Below are 17,614 nucleotides of genomic sequence, written 5' to 3'. Positions count from 1 at the left end.
CAAAAAAAAATATTTTAAGAAAAGTGTGTGTGTGTGTGTGTGTGTGTGTGTGTGTGTGTGTGTGTGTGTGTGTGTGTGTGTGTGTACCAACATACATGTAAGAGAGAGTTTGTATTTGTGTGTGAGTGTCTCAGCTGCTCAGGCTAATCAGTAGATTAACTGCATCACTATCTCCATGCCTGGTGTCTGGGGTGTGTGTGCGTGTGTGTGTCTGTAAGCGCTTTCAGACATACATGTAGGACCGGAGGTTCTGCTGATGTTAAACGGTGGGGCCGTATATCTGAACGACATAACCGGTCAAATGGAAGTCCGAATTTAGCCGGTTGTTCTACTACTCCCCCCCCCTAGTATTTCCTGCGAAAATTATGTAAATGTGCTGTGTCTGAACGAGGCGTAGAACATGCGGTTAAAATTCACACCTAGTGAGAGGGCTTGTTGGTGACGTTTCTTTCGTGCGTCCATGTGGTTAGATCTAACTTAAATGCCAGTGTTATGATGGAGTGGCATAGTGCTGTCCAGAAAATCTCCGACCTGGAAAGATGCAGACATCACAAAGCTACTGTCCATGAGGGCATACAACATTTTGATAGAACACATGAAGGGAACGGCACGTTGTAGCCTGGCAAGGTCAAACGAATTCAAAAGACTGAATCATCATATGCAGAAGGCGCTGAAAAGGCAGTAGCCTACAGCGACGTCGTTGACGACAATAACAGGAGTATTTAATAAATTGTTAGCCAACACGGTTTTCTGTTCATTGATAGCCTTCTCATGACCTGCTGAGCTCGCTATTTGTTGAGCATATGCCTAGAGAAAATGAAAACGAAGAAAACTCAACTTTATTCCAAGTACTGCAAGTAAATGCAGTAGACACATGGGGAGAGGATGCTTTTGGAAAAAATAAACCATGAAAAAACGAACAACTTCACTGTTATGTTAGTATTTTGTTTGTTGCTTAAAAACGTTGTATGATGGCCTTGAAGTCTTGAGTTAGCCTACTGAATTGGCTGGTAGCCTACCATAAAGTTTGTGCATGCTCTCTCTCCAACGCAAACCAGATTTGGGGTTCTATAGCCAAGTAATTCTGGTACATAACGTTGAAAACAGATAAATGTGTTTATTCGAAGCACACATACAAACACTGTAGGTCAATTTCAAGTGCGCACTTACGTAACTAGCCTACTTCAAGTATTAGCCTACGCACAACAGATTTCTCTTATTTAGCCTACATAATGCATACCTTGTAAACAAAAAGCAGCTGTGACAGGCAGCGGCCGCATATATTCTGCGTCATATCTCGCATCTTGTGAACTCTACAAGCCCCCACCCCTCACTCGACAACCACACGGAGATTCTGTAGTGTGCGTGCATGTCGTTCACACATACGTCCGTATAAGGTTAGTATAAGGTCCGCAGGTTAGCATCATATCTGAATCATCCGAAGGGTAGGACCTCCGTTTGACAAAACTCTGCATATACTCCGGAGGTTATATCTGAAAGCGCTTTGTGTGTGTATGTGTGTTCTCATCATCACCCAACACACACATTGTGCCAACTGGGGCATAGAGAGTGTCAACTCTGTGTGTGATGGCAGGTGAGACATCAAAGCACAGCTTATCAATCATAGCCCTTAAAAAAAACACACACACACACTCACACAGACACACACACACACACACAGACACACGCACACACATTCACACATACACACACACACACACACACACACACTCATACACACGCAGACATACACACAGGTGTGTCATATTAACAATTCCCCCACCCACACCACCATCATGTGTTCAGATGGTCCACAGCAAACACACACACACACACACACACACACACACACACACACACACACACACATAGATACACAAAACGCAAAGGTGTCTCTTCACCAATTAACCCAGATTTGCTGCCACCATCTGACCTCCAAATGACAGCCTTTCCACACACACACACACACACACACACACACACACACACACACACACACACTCACACACACACACACACACACACACACACACACACACACACACACACACACACAAAGACATCCTTGCCAGACCCTCCATTCTCCATCCAGACCCTCTGCCCCCTATGTGAGTGTTAGGCCCACAGGCCCTTCTGGTCTGTTGATGCCCCTCCCATCCTTACTTATTCTGTCACAGATGATGTCTGAACTTGTGTCCAAGCCCCCTCTGGTGTAGGCCCTGGATGGGCGCTCCGTCCTGGGGGTCAATTGTTGTACATGCTGATCTGATGGTGGTGGGATAGACAAGGATGAGGATCTGTCAGGGTGACTGATGAGAAAGCTGAGGCTTGAGCAACGGTCAGACGGCTGTTTATCTCCCCCTTCCCTTTCTCCCTTTCTCTCTCCATCCACCCTATCATATTCTTTTTACCTCATCTCTCTCACTCTCTCTCTCTCTCTCTCTCTCTCTCTCTTTCTCTCTCTCTCTCGCACTCTCTTTTATCCCCTGCCTGCCCTGTTGGATTAATGGCATCATTACGGTGATGTATGTCCCTGCAGTGTGGGGAACGGCATGAGGGCCTATCAATCTGTTCCCATTCAGGGTCTCTGAGTCTCTCTCCTCTCCTCTCCGCTCCTCTCCTCCTCTCCTCTGTTCTGTTCTGTTCTGTTCTCCTCTTCTCCTCTCTTCTTTGTCTCCTCCTATCCTGTCCTCTTCTCCCTTCTTCTCCTCTTTCATCTTTTCTAGTTATTTTCTCCACTTCTCTGCTCTCCTCCTCTCTTCCTCTCTTCTTTGTCTCCTCTCATCTGCATATCGGTGTTAATGCTGTCCTTCTCTCTGTTCTCTGCTCCACAGGCAAGCCAGTGATGATCATCACAGAGTACATGGAGAACGGCTCCCTGGACACTTTCCTAAAGGTGAGGCAGCTGTGGCCTTGGTTGCCATGGGAGGCCGTGCGGAGAAAAGATGTAGCCTTTTTAGAAGGCAGCGCCTGGGTAATGGGCTCGAGGAAATAGGCAAGCGTCTGGTGAATGAATCCACTAAGCACAGCTGAAGACGGCAGCCTGTAAGCCTATCAGAACACGGAAATTGCACACAGATATCTCTCTCTCTCTCTCTCTCTCTCTCTCTCTCTCTCTCTCTCTCTCTCTCTCTGTGTGTGTGTGTGTGTGTGTGTGTGTGTGTGTGTGAAAGAGAGAGAGAGAGTAAGAGAGTGACACAGAAGAACACTCTCACACACACTCATTACTTGCTCTCTCATTCCACTCTTGCTCCCCGGCTATGTTATTTCCTCCTGAAAGGTGTGAGGAAGTGAGGAAAGCCAAAAAACATGGACATGAAGATCAGACTAGACGGAATAAAGTTTGTGGATTTATTGCAACAGGGTGGGGGTACCCCCTCCATATCCAATTTATTACCGCTTCTGCCACAAAGGACAAATCGCCCTCATAACTGCATTTACAGCAGAGATACACTTCTCTTTTTAAGTGCAGCTTTTCTTTATAGCTCATACTTTGAGATGACAATGAAAACTGCCTGGGAGAGAGAGTGAGGAGGAGAGAAAGGGGGATGGAGATGAGAAATGGAAGTGCGAGTGAAAACGAAAGCGAGAACGAAACAAGAGAAAGCGGACGGCACATCTGAAATGTTGCTGGCGAGTCCATAATGAAGGCCATAAATACTCCCTTTAGCCCACATAAAAAGCTAATATAATTACTGCATCAGTTTTATGGCTAATAGCTCATAGCCCATCCGCTCAGGGTACACATGTTTAATTAGGGCACAGATCAATTTAGCATCACTCTCTGGCTCAAAAACATTCCTCCTTGTCCCCTTTTCTGTCTCCATTTCTCTCTGTCCTCCTCTCTCTCCCTCTCTTGCACACCATCTCTCCTCCTCTCTCTTCAGTGCACCCTTTCATTCCCTCATTCTGTCACTCTATCTCTCTCTTCATCCTTCTTTCGCTTCCTTCTCTCCCTCTCTCTCCATCTCTCCTCATCTTGTCCTCTCTGTCTCTATCTCTCCTCTCTTACTGTAAGAGCCCTGCTGAGATTGATAACGGAAGCCTGCGTGGGCAATCAATCAGCCAGCTGCATTTCACAAAACAAGACATAATTAACTTACCTTCTATGAGCACTGTGAAACGCTGATGCACGTTTTAGATTGATATTGCTCGGAGAGACAAAAGCTCTGGGGAATTAATCGTATTAGGTTGCAGTGGAGATATCGGGATAGAGACATCGGCCTAATTGCTTGTCGCTCCGATTGTTTTTCAAGACGGAACAAACAGGCCCGGCTTTTGACAAACTAGCACAAAAAGAGAGAGAGAGAGAAAAAAAAAACTAACAGGGCAGGGGCCTGAGAAACAGATGGCTGGTTGGTGGCTAGGTGTACATCATCACAGTTTTTCTGGCTGAAGAAGCTTGTTAGAGTTGTGTAATGTTATGTCACAGATATATGAACATGACAAGTCATGCACACATCAGCAGTGTGTTTCTTGCATTGAATTGTATCAGTGTGGGGTTGTGTTACACAACATGACAAAGCATTTCAGAGTTGCCTAACATGATTTCACAACAGATCATGGCAATCTAGAGATGTTAGAGTTAGAGATGTGTAACGTTGTATTACAACAAGACATTTTATATATGCTGGCTATATCCTTTTTTCTTTGCTGTGAAGACCTATAGTATCTCTATGTTTGTGTTCTTCCTTGGCAGAAACACGATGGGCAGTTCACCATCATTCAGCTCGTGGGTATGATGCGTGGCATCGCTTCGGGCATGAAGTACCTGTCGGACATGAACTACGTGCACCGCGACCTGGCTGCCCGCAACATCCTGGTCAACAGCAACCTGGTCTGCAAGGTGTCCGACTTCGGCCTCTCCAGGGTCCTAGAGGATGATCCTGAGGCTGCCTACACCACCCGGGTAAGGCCAGTTTACACCAGAACTGCTCTTGAACCATTCTTCTGTTATCTTTCTGACGTCCCGTTGTCTGTTGATAGAGGTACTGTAAGACATTAAAGGGTAAACAAAAGTACAGGTTGTTTTTGGCATGAAACAAAACTGGTGCTCTGACAAATGGCTCTGTTGTTTCTGAAAGTTTCTCATGATCACACATGTTGCCACATGTTGCCATTCATATACTGAATACCTATCCAGTATCACACTGGACTAAATTCAGTTATATACTGAATACCTATTCAGTATCACACTGGTCTACATTAATTTCCATACTGAATACCTATTTAGTCGGTCTTAACACTTCTAGATAGATAGATAGATAGATAGATAGATAGATATTTTATGTATCCACAAGGGAAAATTGTGTGTGCATGTATGGTGATGTCTGTGTAATTATATGGATAGGTTCCATATAAAAGTAACAATTATTTAATTATTTAACCACTGTCCCTTGCTATATGGCATTCGGTGACGTATTTGGCAGCAATATCTGCTGTCTGTCCCTGCTGTCCAAGTAAGACTGCCATTATTTCTTGTTCTTCTAGATTTCTAAACCCTGGGATTAGGCTTGTAAGCCTGTCAAAGTATGACTTATGTATAGTTGTATATTTCTCACAGTGAAGAAGAAAGTGCACCTCAGTCTCAACCTCACCTGTTACGCAGTGACCACATATTCTTTGCTCTCTTGGCAACCAGGATTTATAAGTCTGCCCTTTTCTATGTCTAGACTGTGGTCACTGAGTCTGTATTTGGTCAGGATCTGTCTCTGCTATCTCTATAAGTAAAGAGATATTCCTCCAATTGGTATTCAGATTTTATTGACTGGTAACATTCTAAATTGCTTTGGTTTTTTGTCTCCTTTTGCCAATGTTCCAATATTTTTGTTTAGATTCTTGAATGATCTTATTGGTGTTCAGTTTGAAAGCAGCACTTGTCTGAGAGAAGTTATTAATGTCTGTTAGGGGGAGCTTATCTAGTCTCAGTACAAGCTGAACAGACACACACACACACACACACACACACACACATACAGGCGCACACAGACCAGCAGACACTTACTGAAGAGCTGTCCAGGCTTGCAGCCCCGCTGATCTCTGGAACTATGTTAGCCATGCAAAGTGCATTATCAGCAGGCGCACCAATTACTGCAGTGCTGTGGAGATGGTGTGTGTGTGTGTGTGTGTGTGTGTGTGTGTGTGTGTGTGTGTGTGTGTGTGTGTGTGTGTGTGATCAGAGTCACAGCATCAGCAGACTCCATTGCCGACAGGAGTCTTTCTTTATGTCCCTGCCTAACCAGGCTTTTAAACCCTCTCTCCCTACCTATCAGTGTGTGTTCTACTCTTTGCTCTATTACATTCTTCTTAAACTCCTCTTATGAGCTTAGGAACACTCAGAGAAAGTGCACCGCTTGTTTGAGGCGACGCCTTTAATGTCACCATTTAATGGCGCCACAGATTGTCTCCTGGAGCCTGCGTTTAAGCTACATACCCCTTGGGCAAAGCTTGAGTTCTTTTGTACCCCCGTCACGTTCATCTATAGAGTAGCACTAGTTTGCCTTCCGCTTGACTTTGGCTGTGAAGATTAGCCACCGAGGACTGCAGTGGTTTTAAAAGGACACTTTGCCGAGTGCTGGAGAGGCTGCCATAGTATAGCGCAGCAGAGCAGAGGGAAAGGCTCCTGGGTCTTTGATGAGCTTTGAGAGCTCCTGAAACAGAAAGAGAGAGAGAGAGGGATGGGGGGGGGGTTCAAAGTGAGTGCTGCTGTATTGTGTTTGGGAGTGGAGTCCTACCCTGATGTTTGGCAGCGGTGGTTTATGTTTGCTCTTTTCTCAAATTCAAATTCAAATTCAAATGTGCTTTATTGGCATGACTCAGAAAATAGTGTTGCCAAAGCAGTAACATGACAATACAAACATATACAATATTTGTTTTAAGGGGGGTCAAAGAAAGGAAACTTATCTAAACTAAAAGAAAGAAAACTTATATTTAAAAAAAAAAATAGTAACTAAATCCATGTTTAAAGAAAACTTAAACATGCATTCTTAAATCTAATTTATCTTTAATCTTTAATTCTCTCTCTCTCTCTCTCTCTCTCTCTCTCTCTCTCTCTATAGAGCTTTTAGGCAATTTATGGCAAGTTGTATTAAATATTAATATGCCTTTTATAAATCACAATGACATTATGTATTTTTCTATCGTTTGGGGGAGGGGGGCTATTGTGTGAAATTGGCAGTTGTGGCAGATGATTTTTCAAGTTTGACAGGGTGAGCGCTTTTATGTGAGTGTTTAAGATTTGTGTGTGCGGATGCTGTTTATGTTGTATTGGTGTGTGCATGGGAGAACTTAAGGCACTGGTTTAAAAAATAACTGCTCTCTCTCTCTCTCTGTGTCTTTCTCTCTCTTTCCTTCTCTCTCACTCCCTTTCTTCTTCTCACTTATCCCTCTCAATTTCAAATTTAATTTGAAATCCAATATATTTAGTGCTATTGGCACAACACATGGCCTAAAGTGTTCAGGCACTATGCCTGAATTCAGGCGTTGGCCGGTACGTTTAAGATTTGAAAATAGGCAATTAGACTACAGTATATATGAGGTCCTCATAAATGACACAGACAATAACTTCAGACACAGACATTTCCCTTACTCTAAGCCCTGATAACACTTGAATACACAATGCATATGTATTTTATCATATCTCTCTTTCTCCCTCTTGTGCCGTCAGGGAGGAAAGATCCCCATCCGATGGACAGCACCAGAGGCTATTGCCTACAGGAAGTTCACCTCTGCAAGTGACGTGTGGAGCTACGGCATCGTCATGTGGGAGGTCATCTCCTATGGAGAGCGGCCGTACTGGGAGATGTCCAACCAAGACGTACGTGTGTTCGTCTTCGTCGTGCTTATAGCTTATTCTTTCATACTGATTTGTTTTCTCATCACTTTCTTTCTTTCATTTGACATTTTTCTTCCATCATTTGGCAGATTGTCTTCATATTTCTTAGCCACACAAACATCAACCTCCAACAAATTCTGTCTAATAACCAAAAGCCTCCCTTCAACCCACACACACAGATATAAACAGGTTAAAGCAGGCTAAAGTATACTTATTAGCTACCTCACACTTATCCTGCGTAATCCTGTCTGTGTATGTGTGTGTGTGTGTTTGTTTGTGTGTGTGTGCTTGTTTGTGTGTGTTTGTGGGTGTGTGTGTGTGCGTGCGTGTGTGTGCGTGTGCCACTGAGAGGTGGCCTGCAGAGCACCTCAGGCCATTCCTCTGTATGAGTCTGGGGGACAGGGGCGGGGGGGGTGATGAAATGGTGTATGTGGGGGGTAATGGGGTGTGTGGGGGAGGGGGTTGTACCTGTGTGTGTGGGGAGGGGGTATGTTGTGTGTTTGGGTGGTGAGAAACGGGGTGATGAAATGTGTGTGTGTGTTGTGTGTATTCTTCAAGTTAGCATCACTCTGAAGTTACTTTCAGTAAATATGGCTACAGTGTTTAGTCAGCTACTTGGAATAACCTTCAGCTCATTCATGCATAAAACGGCCAATACAAATAGTTGATGCCCAAGTTGGAAGATGTAGAGATGGAAAAGTATAAATATGAAAAATAGATGAATACAAATGTTTTGTTTATCTCCCACTGCCTTTTCACAGAGGGCATGAAAAATGCAGTCAAAATGTTTCTTGACTGTGTGTGTGTGTGTGTCTGTGTCTCTCTCTGGGTGCATGTGTGTGTGTGTGTGTTTGTGTCTTGTGTGTACAAAGCACTGTTTTTTATTAGTGTGCATATTCTATATTGTCTGCATATATAAATAATTTTCTATCCATCACTAAGTGAATACTGATCTTATTTGTGCACCTTTTTACCTCTGCCCGTCTCTCAGGTGATAAAGGCGATCGATGAGGGCTACCGGCTGCCAGCGCCAATGGACTGCCCCTTGTCCTGCACCAGCTCATGCTGGACTGCTGGGAGAAGTGCCGTAACGACCGACCCAAGTTTGGCCAGATCGTCAACACCCTGGACAAGCTCATCCGCAACCCCAACAGCCTCAAGGAGCTGGCCAACAGCTCTGTGTGGTGAGGGCCCTATTCATACATTCTACATCATTCCAGCCCATACTATGCACTACACATTTTATATCACATCAGCCCATACTATGCACTACACATTTTATATCACATCAGCCCATACTATGCACTACACATTTTATATCACATCAGCCCATACCATTCCATCCCTTGTTATCCCAAACCTTGCCATTCTCTATCCTGGCGTGCTGTGCACGTTGTGACATACACTCTACTCATCCCTGGTCATTCTGCGTCTACTCTGTTCAACCCCTGTGCGTTCCATTCCACCCCACTCTGTGCCGCTCTGCTCTGCTCTGCAGCCCTCCTGCAGCCCTCCTGCTGGGGTCTGCTGGGCTCTGCTGGGCCTCAGGCACACCGTGTGCTTTCCTTCCCTTGGTTTCTGGCCCTGGAGCTCTCACCAAACCTCTGTGGCCGCCCCTGTGAAGTGTGAACTACCAAGCAGATAGGGCTGTAAACTCATACGGGGTAATCACTCCAATCTGGATCGAGGGGTGTGTGTGGGCTGGAGATCTCTTGCACAAACACCGCGCACCGCAACTTGCCAACACTCACAGTGTGCTCCCTATCCTTTTCCCCGCTGTAACCCTAAGCGCTGTGTACTCCACCCTAACTATTGGGAGCTCCATCTTAAGACGGAGCTATGTGAGCTTTCAGCTGCTGTATACACTCTCTAGCTGCTCAGCATCCCTCATCCTTTACCGCTGTAACTCCAACCATTCTGTTTTCCACCTTCAGAATGAGCTACATGAGCGTTCAGCTTCTGCCTGCCCGCACAGTGCACACACTCACTCACACAAGCACAGGACTGAGCCTGCCACCTGGAAATGGTTGGAATGCTTTGAATGATCCAAGATCAGATATCCAGATGCAAAAAAGATTGATATCTATTGTATTTTGTGTAAAGGCCAGAGATGACAATGTAAAAACACAGCGTGCTGTTTGGATTTGATCATTTTCATCTTTTCAGACTTGTCAGATTGGGAATGTTCACCAAAAATATGCTAGTCTTCTCTTGATGCAGCAGTTAGAAACAGCTGTCCAGATCAGATACAGGCAGACAAAGTGATGAAATATGAAAACTTTGTCAGGCATGCATACTCACTCAGCATGTCTTTATTTTCATGACTTAAACATTACTTTACCAAGCACACATTGACCTTCAGGGAAAGCAGAAAAACCCAGAATAAAACATTGTTCTATTGTTGTTTGGTGATGGTATCACCACTGTTTCTTGTTACTCCATGCTTGCAAGTTTTAGAATTTCAATTGACATGTTTTTTGAAGATTTTGACTGTTTTAAACTCTTTCACTGCAGTGTAAACATACTAATGGCATTAACATTCAAACTATGTCATTGTGATCCTTGTTTGCTATTACTAATAATTAGCTTTGAGCTCTGAAATAAGAGTGGTGAATCATAAACTAAGACACAGTGATCAGCTGTGAATCCATCCTCGTCTCCTCTATCTCCTCCAGACAGGCACACCTAGAACAATGACAACCTCATATCTTCAACTTCAAATTGTATACTTGTAGTCAGTTTCAGTCCGTGTCAGTTTCCTCATCTGGTGTTCTCTCTGTCGACCAGGGAGGACCCTCCGTCGCCTGAGTTTGCAGTGACCACGGTGGAGGAGTGGCTCGAGGCCCTGAAGATGGGTCAGTACCAGGATAACTTCACCAGCGCCGGATACGTCACCCTGGACTCCATCCTCTACATCAGCATCAGGTGAGGGGCACTGCACACCTCATGCTCACATATTCCATTAAAGCACAAACACCTATCATAGAGCACAGTTAGCAGTATTATGTGTGAATTTGTTTGCCAATGTATTAAAGAAGGGCTGCCTCAGACTTTGCTGAGAGGTACAGTATTGTGGAGAACTCTTTCAAGTATTTTTTTGTGAAGGAATCTGTTTTATATTTTATCAGTTTAGAGAGTCACATTGAACACAATTGGAAAAGCATCCCTCTTTCTCAATTAGGACTTGCAGATTTATCATAGAATACAGTTTGGAATAATATGTTGATTTTATGAGAGAAAGCATTAGAGACTTAAAAGGTTTAAAAAGATCATTCCAGCATATATTGCATGAGTTTGTTGAGCCACAGGAAACATAGCAGATTCACACCATAAACCTTTGTGATAGACCCCAGTTAAGAATGCCTTGTACTTTTTTGTTGTGTGTCTGTAGGCTATATGCTGAGTTTTCATTGTAATACACATTGATACAACTGATCCGACCCTCTAGCTGATTACTGTGTGGTGGTTTTGAATGTACTATTACATGTGTGGCTAGCAGATGGTTGCTACTGTGTATCTCTCCAAGCACATTGTCCATGCCTGTAAAATGATCACAGGCAGACAGGCTGGATGCCGTCTTTATGTTTTTCTCCAGACACTTAGTGGCTGTTGTGATTGCGGCTCTGTGGACAGACACACAGGCAAGCGAACAAAGTCAGACAGATAGACAAGAATCCAGGCAGGCATATGGGCAGTAAGACAGGCAGGCAGACAGGCAGGTGGTGAGACATGTGTCCAAGCAGCCGCAGGCCTGCGGGGAGATTAGTGGTTAGCTCACCGCGCACCGAGAGCTGATTTGTTCAGGTTGTTAGCAGCAGCTGGTGCTGGCCTCCAGGTGGGCTATGAGCAGCAGGAGCAGAGGCAGCCTGACGCGTCTCCCTGGTGTCCCTGGTGTCCGACCTGGGCCAACCACAGAGAGCTACTCAGTACCGGAACAGGGAGCTTTCTTTCTTTTTTTCAGGGAGACGAGGGACATTTGTGAAGAAAGATTAAGCACATGCAGTGTGGTAGCTTTTTGTTATGTTGTCAGACAGGATGTCAGATATCTGATGTCAGATGACAGGATTCAGATGTCTGATGATTTTATTGGGTTTTCAATTCAATTAACGGAAAATTGAGAGCCTAAAAAGAAGTTTCTGTGATGGTGTCAGACTCTGATCTTTTCCTCTGTTCTTGCTCTTTCTGTCTGTCTGTCTCTCTCCCTCTGTGGGTGTAGTGAGCTGGAGAAGATGGGTGTGACGCTTGTGGGCCACCAGAGAAAGATCCTGTCCAGCGTCCAGAGTCTACACACGCAAGGGACCCACGTGCATGTATAACCCCCTCGTCCTCATCCTTCTCCTCCCCTTCCTCTTCCTCCTCTTCATCGTCCTCCCTCCACAGCCAGACATAGAGATTCAGAGAGAGAGAGAGAGAGAGAGAGAACGAGTGACAGAGAGAACCAGAAAGGAAAAGAAAACATAAACGACGAGAACAGCAGCAGCAGCAGCAGCAGCAGTAGTAGAGAGAGCTGCAAGCAGGCGCTCACTAGGCTTCATCATGGAAACTCAGCACCCTCCACGCCGCTTCGTCCATCTTGGATGTCGGGTGTCGATTTCAAGCTCCGTGCACCACGGCTTCCTTACCTGCACCTCCTGACCACACAGCCACTCGGCTCGCCACCACTCCAGAGGAGAGTGGGAGAAACCGATCTACATTAGGTCACCTCCCTAGCCTCCCAGACAGCATGGCTCAGTGGCAAATGAGATTTATGGGTTTTGTGTTGTTTTATTTTTCGTTGTTGTTGTTGTTGTGTTAGTTTTATGTTGTGTCTGTGTCTTAGAAAAAGTAAGTTGAGAAAAACATGGCTTACAGATAAATCTTTGAACTCACAGCTCATGTTTGTGCTCTACAATGGGTCTGTTTGGTTGCTTTGGCTCTTATTTTGTGGTTTGTTTTGTTGTCATTTGCATTTTTAATTTGTCCATAACAGTTAGTCAGGCTGGGTCCTCATATGAAGTCGCCCTGAGTCGTCAGAAGTGAATCATCTCCACTTACCCTTTGGTGTCCTGTTTTAAATGGTAATGAATTGTGAATGACATATGAATTCCCATCAGGTTTCATTATAACACGGGTAGATGTAAGAGTGTCAGTGTGTGTGTGTGTGTGTGTGTGCGTGCGTGCGTGCGTGTGTGTGTGTGTGTGTGTCATCTCAGTGTGTGTGTGTTTGTGTGTGTGTGTTGCTCCTCACTGGGCTTTATCTGCAGTGGACCTGGATGTGACTGGCCACTCTTGTGACTCACATTTACAGAACAATGATCTTTGTGTGCATGTTCTGATCACGGTGGTGCAGTCCATCAGCCTTGGCAAGCTACACAACACTGAGACACATCCCATAATAGTAGTGATTGTGACCACGAGGGCTCATCTTGTGTTAATGATTACAATAAGTCATAGGGGGAAGAATGCTAAAGTGGTAGCCAAAGGAGGGAGAGAGAGTGAGGGAGAGGAAAAGAGAGAGAGAGAGAGTATTTCTTTATGTCCATGATATCATTATGCTTGTTGTAAAGGCCAAGTTATCTGATATTCATTTCATTCCTGAGAGTCTAAGGAAAACAGAAGTGCACTGTATGTAAGTTATTGTAACATTGTGTTGAGGATTTTTCCTATGATATTTCTGTACTTGCTTCAATGATAGCTTGGCAATTGCTCTCCCATGAAATGCTCTTGTCCTGCAGTGGGCAGGCGTGGACAGTTGAACAGACTTAATGCAATGGCTTGATAGAAGACATGGAGAGATGGGCTTTATCCTTTGGCTGTGAAGGCACTCTTTATTGTCTTCTGTTGGCCAGCTAACCTTATGTATGTGAAAATATGTGCTTGTAGGAAAAAGTGCGAACAGAGAAAATAGTAAAATGTGAAAATGTCACATTAATGTTTTTGTTGAATACACTTTGTTATGTTACCATTTGCTGTGAAAATATAAGGCATTTATCAGAGATATACAGTACATCAATGACCAGCACTTGCATATGATAATATTACTGCATATGTAGTAGAATGTAGTTTTTGCCGTCACTTATGTGTGTAGCTCTGAGCCACATGGCATTTGTGTGGTGTGATGTATTTTCTGTTAAATGCTATATATTTTGAAACCATATTGAAGTTTTCCTTGTCACTATGAGTATCAGATTCTAAACGGTATACTGCAAAGTAAAGCAAGTGCATGTCCATCATTTCTCTTGGGGAGTTTTTTTGATGTTGTTTTTATTTTCCAGCATATCTTGTACTGGTTGACTTGCAGTATGTTAAATGGACGGCTTCACACTCTATGAGCTCATTGTACAATGTGTCTGTGTTGACTGTGTTTTTTGTTTGGTTGGCTGAGTTTTTTCTCTCGTTCTTTTTTCTCCATGTTTACGGCAATTTATTCTTGTGATTTCTTGTGAATCACGGCATATGAGATTGTATTATAGTGTAAATATGTACAGGGTTGATCCAAACCTCTAGAATGTTTGTAATGATGTACTTTAACTTAGAGCAAAGAGAGAGAAGAAGGGATGGATTGGTACAGAAGAAAGAAAAGAAATGAATACTGGCAGATGCAATTTTGGTTCTTTCTCTCTCTCTCTCTCTTTCTATCTCTCTCTTCCTTCCTTTCTTTCCTTGGTGAGAAGAGACTTAACGGATTGGCACGGCGTGTGGGCGGAACCCTTTGGAGTCCGCAGAATGTAGCATGAGCACCGGACCTTCTGGAACTTTTTATTTTAATTTGTATTTTTTTGCCATGGATGAACGGACAGGTGATAGGGACTGCAGTCTTCACGCCGCTGTAGTGGACATTCTGTAGCTGCTTGACTTTTAGATGCCTTATGGACCGTGCTGTCTTTCCTTTCTCTTTGATTTGGTTTTGTTTGGGTTCCCCTTCTCTCTTGATATCCATAGAGACAGTATTATGAATAATGATGTATATAGTATTTATCAGCTTCTCAACCCCTCCCTACCTTATGATGGCACTGTAAAGCTCGTCCCCATGTAAAGCTAGGCCCATGGGGCTTGGTCCACTTCTGTTTGGGTTGTTAGGTAGTCGCTTCTTTCGGTGGTCCCACACTCCCCCAAAGTCAAAGGTGCGTAGCACTTACACAACAAATGTATGTACGACGGAACTGGCGATTTCCGCCTGTTGCTTGGCAGTTGCTTGGCAGACATGCTCCTCTACATGGGGCTCCTGGCAGGGAGTTTCTTCCTCTTGTATGTTTTATTGGATACAAATACTGGATTCAGTAGCTGTTTCAAATGGTGGATTCCTCTTATATAAAGACCTGTACTTAAAGTGAGTTTGGTGATTTTTTTATATCTCTCTATTGGTTTCTAAATTGTTGTCAAATAGCTATGATGGGGAAAGGAACAATCTATAGGAGAGATCTGCACCCCAGTGTCGTGAATGTCAGTGAAATTTATGCACAGGTTCAAAAATGTCTAGTATGAAGTGATGAACTTGGTGTTGGACACTTTTGTTTTTTGTTTTGTTTTCATTAGGTTATTTTTTTATATATATAGTTACATTCACAATGCTATCATCTAGCGCCAATTCTGCATCTGCATTTATTATAGTCAGGAAACCTATAAATGGAGAACCTTTTACATTTGTTCTTCTCTTATTTGTCAAACAAGGAAGTCAGTGACTATCAACTCCACCACACCCTTTCACACACACGCACACACACACACACATTTCTCCCCTATACAAACACACACACATGCACACACACACACACACTCAGTGGAAAAAGTGGACGCTGCTCAGTCGGATCTTTTACCTCTTTCCCTCTCGCCTCCTTGGGTACACACCTTCTTGGAATGATACAGCAGAATGCAGGCACGTTGCACATCAATGTTATCAATTTCCCACCATCTAAAAACACAAAGAAGAAGGACCAGAAGAAACTGCATTGTGAATTTAAAGGTCCAGTTGCGAGGTTCAGACAACGTGTAATGCCAGCCCCCCCCCCCACCCTACAGTGTTTGACCAATCCTGCTTCAAGGTGCACCCCTGGATAAGCTTTAAGGGTGACACACATCACACACACCCAACAGCTGTGTGAACTCCCTCAGCTGCTAGTCAGGCAGGTTCAGTCACCTAATGCGAGAGGCTTGTGTCAGCTAGCTTCCATGTTATTTTTTCTTTCTTTCTTTCTTTCTTTCTTTTTTATTTTTGGATGAAATGAAATGTAAGCTTTGACAATTCTTTTCCCGTTTATATGAGCTTGAATTTAAAAAAGGGTGTACGCATTTTGATGATCTTCATGTTGCTGTTAATAAATATGCTAATATTTTTAATTTCTCACCTGAAGGTGTAGTGTGTCTTCTCTGTTGCTGACTAACTGCTTATCAGGCATGTGCCCCCCTGTTCCTCTCCATTTCTCTGTCTGTGTCTTTCGCTCTCTGTCATCAAATTAAAGCTCAACTGATTATTTTCATGAGCATAGCATGGCACAGTATTATCAGACTGAAGAGGCATATATAATATGCATCTCTCTTTCTCTCTCTCTCTCTCTCTCTCTTTTTAGTATTTGTGATCAAACAAGGGAAAGACATTACCATCTTCAGATCATGTGAAATCTTGATGAAGATACATCCAAAGTATTCTCGGCAGATGCTGTAACACCCCCTGCCCCCCCCCCCCACACACACACACACCTCTCCCACCTCAGGCCCCATCGGAGCGCGTTGACCTGGGGGACCGAGTGGAAACCTCATACCCCCACAGCGATGGATCCCCCGGCCCTCTGGAGACACAGAGGTCGCTGACCCCACGGCTCTTTAATGCAGTGTGCTACAGCCTGTCGGTCTATGTTAGACCCATTACTCCTAATACCTAACCCCCACCCCAAACACAAACACACACACACACACACACACACACTACCCATCAGATTCACTGGCTCAAAGATGGACCCTCCTGTATAAACACTGTATAGCCACACATCAATCATTTAGTCCTGGTCTGGAGATTGAGATGACATTAACATTAGAGTTTAAGGGTTCTTAGTGTGTGTGTGTGTGTGAATTTATTGTCAGCCTCATTTTTGAATGACTGTACCTAGGATCAATGCTACATTAAAGTAAGTAATGATTCAAGAGTAGGCCTCTGAAGGACCAATGTAACAGGCACTGGTAGTGGGGTATAGAAATGGAGGTCATGGATATATTTGTGTGGCCTGAGTCCTTAACCACTTCGCTGCAGGGCAGCGTCCATGGTCCATGACCACTTCGCTGCAGGGCAATAGGAAAAGGATGTGAGTAGCACACGTAAGAGCCTATCCATTTAATCAGCATCAACGTATTTATCACTCAATGAATCCTATCCAGACAGAAAAGCTTTATTGTTCTCTGCCCTCAAGGATATTGCAAGTATACGCATATAGGACTACACAAACTGGATTTGTGTGTGTGTGTGTGTGTGTGTGAGTGCATGAATGAGTATGGCTTAGTGTGTGTGTGTTTGTGTGTGGTCGAGCTGTCTGTAGCTGAGGGGGGGTCATTATTTAAGGGAGATCCAGTGATGTGTGGGTCATTTTTCCTGTCTGGCCAGTTGGGCCTCTTGAGGTCAGCATGGATCTATAGCTGGCCTGGCTCCTGTGTTGTTTTAATGTGCGCCCAAGCCACATTAGGAGACACCTAAACCCCAGCCCTGACAGGATGACTGAGAGCCGTAATTAGGCTAGAGACCCCCCCGAGACCTGCTGCTACCGTGTGTGTCTGTGTGTGAGATGAGCAGTAAATGTGTTATGTATGTGTATA

General features: G+C 44.1%; 1 protein-coding gene across 1 annotated transcript in view; it reads left to right on the top strand.

Annotated features, from left to right (window-relative positions):
• epha4b (eph receptor A4b) overlaps window positions 1-16,157 on the top strand; it is a 118,640-nt gene extending 102,483 nt beyond the window's left edge. Inside the window, 7 exon segments of the mRNA XM_048237790.1 lie at window positions 2,835-2,896; window positions 4,700-4,909; window positions 7,667-7,816; window positions 8,826-8,877; window positions 8,880-9,018; window positions 10,622-10,759; window positions 12,051-16,157. Of these exon segments, the coding sequence (XP_048093747.1) occupies window positions 2,835-2,896; window positions 4,700-4,909; window positions 7,667-7,816; window positions 8,826-8,877; window positions 8,880-9,018; window positions 10,622-10,759; window positions 12,051-12,150 (851 nt within the window). The 3' untranslated portion in view covers window positions 12,151-16,157.
• Window positions 16,158-17,614: the final 1,457 nt, after the last annotated feature.

Source organism: Alosa alosa, chromosome 1, assembly GCF_017589495.1.
Source record: "Alosa alosa isolate M-15738 ecotype Scorff River chromosome 1, AALO_Geno_1.1, whole genome shotgun sequence".
Taxonomy (NCBI): domain Eukaryota; kingdom Metazoa; phylum Chordata; class Actinopteri; order Clupeiformes; family Clupeidae; genus Alosa; species Alosa alosa.
Note: the sequence above shows the minus strand (reverse complement) of the source record. Positions and strands in the feature narration are given on the sequence as shown.